Here is a 12,253-nt window from a genome sequence, read left to right on the forward strand (position 1 = left end):
TAAGTTTTTCTTTTATTTAAACTGGCATTTGAGGGGTACCTGGCTGGCTCAGTCAGTGGAGCATTTGACTCAATCTCAGGGTTGTGAGTTCAAGCCCAACACTGGGTGTAGAGATTGCTTAAAACTACAGTCTTAATGGGGTGCCTAAGTGGCTCAGTCAGTTACGTGTCTGACTCTTGATTTCGGCTCAGGTCATGATTTCAATGTTTTGTGAGTTCAAACCCCACATCAGGCCCTAGACTGACAGAGCAGAGACTGCTTGGGATTCTCTCTCTCCTTCTCTCTCTCTCTCTCTCTGCCCCTCCCCCACTCATTCATTTTCGCTCTCTTTCTCAAAATAAATAAATAAAAATGGAAAAAAAAAAGAAAATCTTAAAAGAAAAAAACAAAACACATTTGAGGCTTTCTATTGACCACAGATAATCCTAATTCCAACTGAAAGTCCATTAAACAGAGACTCATTTGGTTAATAAGATCTTAAAGAATAATAATTCTAGGAGTTTCCACATACATATTAAGAAAAAGTAGTTCATTCAGTGTAATTTGTTTTTTTTTTTAAGTTTATTTATTTATTTTGAAAGAGAAGCTTGAGTAGGGGAAGGGCAGAGAGAGAGGAGAGAGGATCTCAAGCAGGCTCTAAGCTATCAGCCCAGAGTCGGACACAGGGCTCAAATTCACTGAAGAGTGAGATCATTACTTGAGCTGAAAATCAAGAACTGGATGGTTAATCGACTGAGCCACCCCAGGGCGCCTCAGTGTAATTTGTTCTTAACCTTCAGCAAAAATCAGCCACAGTGAAAGAAAGGTAGCTTTGCACAGGGGAGACAGGAAAGTCTAGAACATAAACTATTCTGCAGGGAAATAATAAGCTAAATTATCAGTAAAGAGGTAAAGGCAGATTGAAGACATTCGAGAGAGAGTAGCAGTTAAAATTGAGGCTGACTGCTGAAACCCAGTTGTATCCTCTGCCTACAGTTCTGCAAAATTCCTTGGGTCTTTATTACAAGTTATCCTTTGGCTTAAGTTAAAAAAATTCAACCAAATGGATTGTTTCTATTAGTTATAGCCAAGAGTACTAACCCATAGAACAGGCGATACATACAGGAGTGCCTCATTTAGTCAGTATTATTGAGAAACAACTTATTCTGGTGAGTAAGGTATTCCAGCAAGTAAAAATTTTATACATAACTTACCCACTGTCTACACCCTGTCCATTGTCACTGAATACAGTTTGGCATTTAATTTTACAAAATAACTGTATTTACCATTGCATTCAATTACATTCTGATCCTTGTGCTTTTTATTATTTTTCTTGGAAAGCTTGAGACATTTTCAATGTACATATGGGAAGTTAATAGTTTGAATGTGGACCTACTGTTTTTCAGCATGAATGGCTTATAGTCACCATTCTGCAGCTTCGCAGAAGAGAAATGGAGATAAAGAACTTTCTAGGAGGTCTTTATGTGTAAAAGCTAAAAAGGGTGTTGACCTTGTGGTTTTAAGTTGCTGCTGCACCCAATCAAGGGAACTGCTGTGTGTAATTTTGACTTTAGTTTAACCCTGGGCTTCCCACAGTTACTGCAATCTGTTCTCAAGTTCAAAAACATCCAAGTGTAAACCTTAGGATTTTGCCAGAACTTGTTAAAAAGAGGTAACTTGTTTAACTGGGCCTTGAGATATGGATAGGATTTTCACTTTTAGAGATCGACAGCAGATCGAGCTTCATCGATGAGGATCTTTGAGGAGCCCTTCTCCACTTGACCAGGCTCATTTCATCATCAAATGTGCATTGGGGCTTTTCTCTATGCTATCACAGAAATGTAAGTTTATTTTAATTCTTTTTTGCCATTGATAGTTGGCTGTTGATATATTCCGATTTTTATGGAATTGGGTATATACTGTTTAATAATATACTTTAGCAGATATCTCTAGGAACAATGTTGTTTATGTTCCTAAGCTCACTCTCATAATTTTAATGGCATTTTATACTATGTTGCAGGAATTTCATCTAGGAGTTCAGAGTTATATATTTATTAATTAACTTATATTCTCAGTTAGTAAATGATGTCAGGCATCACTGAATCTAACTTATCATTTTATTGGGGCGCCTGGGTGGCTCAGTCGGTTAAGCATCCGACTTCGGCTCAGATCATGATCTCATGGTTTGTGGGTTCGAGCCCCGCAACAGGCTCTGTGCTGACAGCTAGAGCCTGGAGCCTGGTTCAGATTCTGTGTTTCCCTCTCTCTCTGACCCTCCCCTGCTCATGCTGTCTCTATCTCTCTCTCAAAAATAAATAAAATGTTAAAAAAAAAACTTATCATTTTATTTTACTGAATGGTCATATATTTAATGTCAGGTTACTTCGCTACACATTGGCCTTCTTCCTAAGTTGTTTTTAAAACTTTTAGGTTTTATTACTTTATAAATACAGGAATCAACGGTCTGAAGCATGGAGTTTATACAGATTTATGACACTGAAAGGTCCTTAGCTTCCTTCAGGGTAGTTTGAATTTTATTTGCAATATAAGTACATGCTTACTCCCACTTTGTTTGTTTAAATTCTGATCTTAGTTCTTTTTCTTTTTTTTTTTTTTAAATTTTTTTAATGTTTTTTATTTATTTCTAGGAGAGAGAGAGAGAGAGACAGCATGAGCAGGGGAGGGTCAGAGAGAGAGGGAGTCACAGACTCTGAAAGAGGCTCCAGGCTCTGAGCTGGCAGTCAGCACAGAGCTCGATGCGGGGCTCAAACCCATGAACCGCGAGATCATGACCTGAGTGAAAGTTGGACGCTTAACCGACTAAGCCACCCGGGTGCCCCTGATCTTAGTTCTTTTTCATAAATTTTCTGAAAAATAAGTAGTTTCAGGTGACAGGTGGGGAAATTAATCATTTGGCTGAGCACTTGTCATTTGATGACACTGAATGCTCTTCAGTCTCTGCAGTCAGTTACCCCTGAGCACAGTCTAGCATTGTGTTACACAAAACAATTATGGTATAATACCCTTTTATTCTTTGACTCAAATGAACCTGGCTTTTCCCAAAAGCTTTATTTGAACTATTATCTCCTTTCAATTTACAAGTAAGGAAAGTAATTGGCAAGGAGCATAACTTAAAAGCATTAAAAGTCTTCAATAATTTTAATGGAAATATTTTGATGTAAAACATAATTTCTTGCTTCCCTCTACAGAATACTGTGTACAATACACAGTAAGATTTTTTTTCATATTGACTGAAAGTTGCCAAAACGGTCCATTATTTTACTCAGCTTTAATACCACAAAGTCTTCACAAACTACTAGAAGATACGCATCTATACATACATCTCTTCTAATAGATACATGCACACATATATCTACTCCTATGATGAATAAGCCCCATACTACTGTGCTTTCTCAGCTGCCATTTATCATTTTTATTACTGTCAGTATGCCATTGATTCTAATCTTTCTTATCTCATACATAATGGATAGTTTGTAGTTTCCAGTTTGGGGGGGGTTTGGCAATGGTCCTTTTTTTTTTTTTTTTTTGAAATCTTCCAGGAATTCCATATATAAAATGAAAGAATATGGATTTCTGCTGTGGAAACAGAATAGGGGAGCCAGCGTTCTGCTGCTAGGCCTCTATACCTGGTCCTCCATGCAGAACACTGAGGTACCTGATTAAACCCCAGGCCACCATCAAATAGTTTAACACCACTGGTGAAATCCAAGGGTGATTTCCTCTATTCTGAAGGATAAACTTTCTTAGTTTGTACCTTGTATATCTTGTGCCTTGTACAGAAGGCAACAACAAAAAGATCCATGATCTCATCACTCAGTAACTTTGATTAGTATAACAAACAAAAACAGAAGTAAAACATATGTAAGGTTCAAAAATTCAAAAATAGGTAAAAAAGGAAAAGAAATGCCTTTCTCAGTCTTGTGCATACCCTCTACCCTACCAAAACCCTTCTCATGAAAGGTATTCACTAATAAATTACTTATAATTCCTTCCACAATGCACTTGAGTATGTATGTCCGTGTGTGTTCTCAATGTAGGTGTGAATAAAGCTTTTTAAATAAAACTTTATACAGGGGCACCTGTGTGGCTCAGTCAGTTAAGTGTCCAATTTCAGCTCTGGTCATGATCTTGTAGTTTGTAAGTTTGAGCCTATCCTGGGCTCTCTGCTGATGGCTCAGAGCCTGGAGCCTGCTTCAGGGTCTGTGTCTCCTTCTCTCTCTGCCCCTTCCTGCTTATGCTCTGTCTCTCTCAAAAATAAATAAATGTTAAAAATTTTTTAAATAAAACTTTATACATACAAAAGATATTATATTGTACACCATTATATACTTTATTTCCTTTATTTTTTAAATTTAATATCAACAATCTTTTTTAAAATTAATTTTTCACAGCTGTACTTCACATAATTGAGTAATATGAACTAACTCCCAGATCAGCAGAATGTGCTACTGTGGATATGACTGATGGCATTTCTATTGTCTGTGTCTGTCTGTGTCTGACCTTCATAAGGCACTTTCTAAGAGAGGCATGGTGCCTTTCCTATAAACATCCTTTATTCCATGGCATAGTTGCAATGGGACACTATCCTCAAAATAATATAAAAAACAGCTATGTTATACATCACTACAACAGAACTTAATCACCAAGTTTAGCAATGTTTCTATGGAACAATGTGTTTACAGTTCCAATTTGGAACTGGGGAACTAGAATTAGCTCTCTAGAGGTAGAATAGCACCATGGGAAAAGTATGGGTTTTAGATTAAAAGGACCTGAATTTTAATCCAGGCACTGTCACTACTAGTTTTATCATTCTGAGCAACTTACTAAACTAAGGTTCAGTTTCTTACATATAAAAAGGAGATAATGATATGTATTTTTTAAGTTGTTTTATGGATCAAATGTATACAAGAGGCACTGTTAAGTTCCTTTTCATTCCCCTACAAAGAGATTAGGATGTCTTAATTAGCTTCAAACTCCTGATGGACTATAGAAGAGGGTGGGGCAGGGAGTAGGCAGTGGAGTAGAGATTTCGGGAGACAAGGGATAATTCGGTATTCTCAACAGTTAGAATGGTTAAAGGACCTAAACAGCTTCTTGATTCTGACTAGTGCCCCAGTTACTGTCTTTTTTTTCTATCATGGGCACAGGAATTGGCCATCTCCTTTCCTGTAATTTCTAAGATGTGCTGCTTTTGTTTATAGCATTGAGCCCCCACTCCCACCTTTCCCTAACCAATTAGAAGATGGAAATCTAGTCCAAGTTTCTCCCCTTAAAGTTACAGGGTTAAAAAATACCTGATACAAAAGCAAATACCTTGAGATAGACTTTTAGAATACAAGAGTGAAAACCTCAGTGAACTTTCTCTCTAAAACAATGAAACTACAGGCAAACTATTTCACAACTCTAGCATTTAACAAACAAACAAAAAATATTAACTGAAATATCCAAGAGAAACTACTGAACTTTAGTGTGCTTGAGAAAAACAGCAGTAGGCACTTGAGGTGACGAATGGCCCAGATATCACTCAACTAATGGAAGTGACAGTTCCAATCCTGTTTCTACTGGCTGGAGGACCTGTAATCTTTACTGTATCCCACTAAGTGGAAGTTCATCTTATTTTTCCCTTAACTACCTGTGAGAATTAAATTATGTATTATGATAGCAATAACAAATTACCCATGAGTTGATGGGCAAAAGGTACTTACCTAAAAAACTTACTAAATCCAACATTTTGACCTTAGACATACAAGATATCATACTATTTGCAATCATTTAAAAGCTTTAGACTTGTTCCAAAAATGTGTTTTATCTTTCCATGAAATAATTATGCATTAAAATTTCTAAAAATAGTGACAATAAGGCCAAAATTTTAACTTGACATAAACAAAAATGACAATATTGAAATTCTTCAAAAAAACATTTCTCAGGGTGACTGGGTGACTCAGTTGGTTAAGCGTCTGACTCTTGATTTAGGCTCAGGTCATGATCTCATGGTTTGTGAGTCAGAGCCGCATATCATGTTCCACGCTGTCAGTGCGAGGATTCTGCTTGGGATTGTCTCTCCCTTTCTCTCTGTTCCTCCCCTACTTGCATGCATGCTTTCTCTCTTTCTTTTTCGAAATAAATAAACTTAAAAAATAAAAAGGCATTTCTGTGCACTGGAACTTAATCTTTCCAGTATGTTTCTCAGAGAATGATTTCTACTTCTTCTGTATCAATGCAAACTGTCCCTCACACCTAGCTGCTTTATTCTTTCTTTAAAGCACCATTACTGTAATGATAATGTCTTCCCTCCTCTGATTTCAAAACAGCATTTAAAAAATCTTAATCCAAACTATCCACACTGTTCTGTAAACTTACAGGCTCCCAAACATATACACACTGTTGCAGTATAACAGATTTACTTGGATTGTACTTTTAAAATATCATCAAAAATAGCAAACAAGGATTTTTCTTAATTTTTGAATAAAATTGCATGGGGGGAAAAAGATTAAACGTAACACATGTTTTTACTAAGAATAAACTCCTACCTTAGGAGAAGTGGAGAGATCTCTTCCTGAAGAAATAATTGTGTTTTCATTTAATCCTCCTATCTTTGGTGAGAGGGCTGGTGGGGCTGGGGCTTTTCTTTTCACTCTCCTTTCAGTTTCCAGTTCTTGAATTGGATTTACCAAATTATTTGGAGGAAGAGTTGGTTTAGGTTCATAAAAAGGATTAGATCTAAATGAAAGAAGAATTGTTGTTAAATGTTACTCTAAAATATTTTATTCCTAACTAATATAATAAAATATTCATTTATAAAACTAAAAAATACTGAAAATGATAAGGAGCAACCCAAACTAGTGATAACACACAATTTGGAAACAATCACTATTAATCTGTTGTTTTTTAATCATTACAATAAAATTTTTCCCTTTTAAAATGTATTAAAAATTTTTTTTTCATACAAGCTCACACTTAACTCAATTGCATATAGATCCTTAGAAAAATGTTTACAGTAATAGTAAATCCTATATACTCTCCACAAAGAAAAAGGAAACAAGATATGGATATACTGATTTGTTTTTTTCTATGCTCCCTATATCAAACATTTTTTTTTCTTGCATTTCATGCCTTTTCATTAGGGAACATCTTTTAGAATTCAGTGAGGATCTTGTAATAATAAATTCTCCCAGGCATTGAAAATGTTTTTATGTCACACTTAAATGACAATTTAGCTGGGTAGAGAATTCTAGTTGTCAGTTAATTAGTCTCAGGACTCTGATGATATAGCCCACTGTTAGCCTGTTATTGTTCTTTTTAAAAGAATATTGTTCTTTTATCTTTGGTTGCTGTTAAGATCTCCTCCGGTTTCAAGCAATTTACTATGATATGTCTAGGTGTGGATTTCTTTCCAGGTTCCTTAAATTTCCTGAGTCTGAATATTTATGTTTCATTAGTTCTTTTTTTGTTTTTTTAAGTTTATTTATTCTGAGAGAGAGAGAGAGAGAGAGAGAGAGAGCGCACATGCATGAGCGGGGAAAGGGCAGTGAGAGAGGGAGAGAGAATCCCAAGTAGGCTCCATGCTATCAGCAGGGAGCCCCACGCAGGGCTTGATATCATGAACCATTAGATCACTACTTGAGTGGAAACAAAGAGTTGGATGCTTAACTGACTGAGCTACCTGGGCGCCCTTATGTTTCATTAGTTCTAAAAAATTATCAGCCATTATCTCTTTGATAGCCTCTTCTCTATTCTCTTCTTTAGAAAATGTTATTAGATGTATGTTGAATTAATCTCTCTCTACATTTTTATAAAATTTTGTTCCTTCTGTGCTTTATTCTGAATAATTCTCTTACATCTATGATCCAGTTAGCTTTTTCTCTCTTCATTTGTGTCTAATTTAATGTTCAATTCTCCATGAATTTTTTAATTTTGATAAGCATTTTTCTTCATACAGCCATGTGTAAAATACTTCAGGTATAGAGATTTGAGTCATTAATCGTTCAAACATTTATTTTATAGTCTCAATTCCCTATCTGATAAATCTATTATTTGAAGTTTTTGAGTGTATAATCCTAGTGTCTCTTCTGTCCCCTGTTTACATGTATGTTTGTAATTCTAGATTTCAAGTTCAGGACTTAATCTGAGGAAACCCTGCATAGTCTCAGCTGCAAATGCCTCCCTTCAGAGCATTTTATGTTTGCATTTGTTAAGTGCTTCAGGGACCATTTTCTGTGTTCTTTTCTTGGTTTGGAGGATCGCAGACCATCCTGCCAATATACTGTCAAATCCATATGAGTGTGGGCCTGCGTGCTTATAACTTCTCTGGGAAGACATTTTTTCCCCTCTACCTAGTCCAGGCTCAGGCAAGAAAAATCTTCTTTGTTAACTCTGTCTATGAGTAGATGAGGTTTTTTTTCTCATTAATTACCCATAAACACAAGTATCTGGTATACAGGATAATTACTCTTCCTATTACACAATAATAAACTGTTATCCTGGTTCTTATTTATTAGTATGTTGCATCTTTCCCCCAGTACCAGTTGGTTCTCTAGAATCCTGTGTGTAAAGTATAAAATTTCTGAGTCTACAAGGCTAAGGTCCAGCTAGCCCAAACATAGTGATTTATACCAAGAGAATTCCACCTAGTCATATAAAGCCTATACTGGTGATAGTCCTCTGTTTCAATTATGCATGCTCTTTTTTAAAAAAAAAATTAATGTTTATTTTTGAGAGAGAGAAAGAGAGACAGAGCACGAGCAGGGGAGGGAAGAGAGAGGGCAACAAAGAATACGAAGCAGTAGGCATGCTCTTTTAACTACAACAGTACAAGGCTCAGAACCAATAACCAATTATATACACCTCTTCCTAAGAATTCATATAGAGATAGTCAAATCACATGAGACTGGGTACCAAGTATATATGGACCAGAGATGGGAAACATATCATACTTGTGACATCATTCTTACTCTGTACTCATGGCAACAATTAGTGTCATGAGATTCCTTCCCATTGAGCTAGGGTACAGCCACAGAATCTCTCTCAACTCGGGTCAGGGTAGTTGCTTTTAACTGAGTGAGGTTGGCATTTATTTAGAAACCTATTTCTTGTGTTCTCTCCTCTTCTTATTTCTGTGCATTCAAGAGAAAAAGAACAAGAAATAGATATATACTTAAAAATTTGCTTTTCAGAACAAAATATTCTTGTCTAGTGACCAAGATATGCTTGATGTATTTACATCCCATGTTTACAACCTGCAGAAGAACTTGGGGGAAATCAAAGCAAGGAACAATGCTAAAATAACTAGGTGCTCAGAAAAAGCTGAACATTCTTTCTGAAAAGAGTCATAAAAGGTATCCTATTCAGCCTAGAATAGAGGGCTTATCAATAACATTATTAACTAAGATTAATAAAGTGTTTATGCTGTGCTAGGCCCTATTTTGTTTCATATATATTAACCCATTTAATCCTTACAACAATCTTATTTCCCCTGCTAATTATGATAGCCTTGTACAGCTGTTTTTCTAACTCTAAAAGTAGTCTGAAGGGAGATATTTATAGTAGACTAGTATAGTATAGTAGACTATTCTCCTACTTTCCCAAAGAAGTTGAAAATATCATTTTTTTAACTCCAAAATTTTAAAAGGGAAAAAATCATTTCTACCCAAACTGATTAGGTACTCTGATCTGGTACCTAATGAGTGGTGGTACCTAGCACACTGTTGTCTCACAGGTAGATTATAGATATGCAGAGATACTTATTCCTTTAGTCCTTCTGGCAATTAAATACTTGCCAATTAATGTTAAATGTTTCAGGATTGAACAGACCCATTTCAATCCAACTGAATTTATTCAGTTATAAGAACTACTTGGATAATATTTAAAAAAATTTTCTTGGTCAGGTTTGTCTAAAATGAACTTGCATAGTACTTTATAAGATGGCAGCTACTACAGTCATCATTATTATTAATTTGTTATGTAAATATGGCTAGTTTTAAGAAAAACCTAAGTGTTAGAGGATATTTTATTACAAAAAAATTTGTGCTTGGGGCATCTGGGTGGCTCAGTCGGTTGGACATCCGACTTCAGCTCAGATCATGATCTCACAGTTTGTGAGTTCAAGCCCAGAGTCAGACTCTGTGCTGACTGCTTAGGGCCTGGAGCCTGTTTCGGATTCTGTGTCTCCCTATCTCTCTGTTCCTCCCCTGCACACACTCTGTCTCTCTCTCAAAAATAAAATAAAGAATTAAAAAAAAATTTTGCTTAAGAGAAAAAAATGACAGAATCCCTTAAAACAGGTAGTTCCTCAGTACACTTTATATAACTTAATTTACGGTACTCATGCAACTTTTATTAAACTTATCTAGTATGTGTACAAATATAACTAGATATTGTCATTTATCTTCATGTCTCTGCCTGTTTCAAACCACTTAGGTCTCCCTCTAACTACCTGAATATTAGTATTCTTTGTCAAAAGAAGGTAAATGCAAGTAGAAAAGAAGTTCATAATCATTTGATTTCCAAAGCTGGATAGTAAGACTCATTATTAATTAGAAACTAATCAAAATGGACATTTTCTGGAAACAATTAGAGCTACATTTCTCAATCTGTTTTACATGTGACATGCAGTAAAAATGAAATTTCTATGTCATGCTAGAGTAAAAATTTAGGAAGCTGCTGGAAAATAGAAGTACCAGGGACTCAAGCTGCCCAGGACCACGCCTCAATGCCGGAAGGACTAAGGGAATAAGTATCTCTGCATATCTATAATTTACCTGTGAGACAACAGTGTGCTAGGTACCACCACTCATTAGGTACTAAATCAGAGGAGGACAAGAAGCTTCTACTTTTAAGGACTCTGAATGATTCTTCCTATGGATCAGACATTTCTAAGTAAAGCTGAATTTCCTCCTCTTTAAGAAAAGGATATGACTATATTTATATGAAGTGTCCAGAATAGTCAAATCAATATAGACAAAGTTTAGATTAATGGTTTTCAGGAGATGGATGGGGGAAGGGAGGAATTAAAACTAACTAGTAACAGGTAAAGTATTTCTTTTTAGGGTGAAAAATGTTGCAGAATTAGATGGTGGTGATGGCTGCACAGCACAGTGAATTAGTTAAGAACCACTGAAGTGTACACTTTAAATATGGAATTTTATCTCTATTTTAAAAAGTGATTAGAAATAATATCTATTATACATTATATACATCATTGTCAACACACCTCCCTTCTCTATAAAAACAAGTGTGATAGAATTATTGATCAATGCATTTTAAAAATACTTAATATTTTAGTAAGGAAATATTATTTAAGGAATTAGCATAATTCCTATTTCAGTGCTTTGTACATCACTTTGAATAAATAAAAATAATTTTTATCCTTGTATTACATGATTGAGTAATAGATTAGTTACATCATTAACTCATTGTGAATTAAAAATTCATCACTTATATTAAGTGGAAAATTGGACAGAATAAATTTTATTCACTGCTTAGAAAGTAATTCATCCAATAAAAAGAATTACAGAAAAACTATAGATTAGAAATAGGATTAATAAACATACTGAAAAAATAATAAAATATGAAGCAAGTGTACAGTGAAGTCTATAGTCTTTTCCTCTCACTTTGAAAATATATGTTTCTTTGGAAAAACAATTCATGTTTATTAAATGAGTGTGTAGCCTCTCTGAATAAAATTTAATGACAACTTTCCTTCAGAACCAGACATACAACTATACCAGAAATGATTTTATGCTAGACCCCAAAACATTTCATCAGTGTTTTGAAAAAAATATTGCTTGATCATCAGTTTTCATTTTTGCTACATTAACTAGAATGGTTGCACTGACTCCCAAACAAGAGAAAACCGAGAAGCCATGTGGCTGCTAAGTGGAAAGGACATGCATGCGCTACTAGCACTGAAGGGTGTTTACTCGCTCTTGGTGCTGATGGATATGGTGAGGTTCTGAAGGTTGTTTTACACATCAAAGAACCCAGTACTATTTATTTGTGATAGGTTTATGTCAGAAGATGCAGGAAGAGTTTGATAATGGAAGGTGAGTAATACAGGCTTTTCACCTGATGAAAGGTCAAAAGTTTATTAGTGAAGTAAGAACAAATTTTGGAAGATTTCTCCTAACGTAGTTGGACCTACAAACTTTTAGAGAAAAAAGATGAGAAACAGTTCTTCCAGGACTCTCACATTAGCTGATGAGCAGTCTTTAGAAACTGTGTGTATATTCCTATTTAAAAAAAAAAAAAAAAAAAA

At 35.2% G+C, this 12,253-nt stretch overlaps 1 protein-coding gene across 3 annotated transcripts in view; it reads right to left on the reverse strand.

The window, feature by feature from the left end:
- Positions 1-12,253, reverse strand: part of EHBP1 (EH domain binding protein 1) — a 350,991-nt gene that overhangs the window by 157,170 nt on the left and 181,568 nt on the right. For all 3 annotated transcript variants that reach the window (XM_077766441.1, XM_077766440.1, XM_077766439.1), the window contains one exon: positions 6,531-6,720. In XM_077766441.1, the coding sequence (XP_077622567.1) occupies positions 6,531-6,720 (190 nt within the window). The remainder of the gene's footprint in view (positions 1-6,530; positions 6,721-12,253) is intronic.

The sequence above is a fragment of the Crocuta crocuta genome, unplaced genomic scaffold (assembly GCF_008692635.1).
Source record: "Crocuta crocuta isolate KB4526 unplaced genomic scaffold, BGI_CrCroc_1.0 scaffold113, whole genome shotgun sequence".
Lineage (NCBI taxonomy): Eukaryota > Metazoa > Chordata > Mammalia > Carnivora > Hyaenidae > Crocuta > Crocuta crocuta.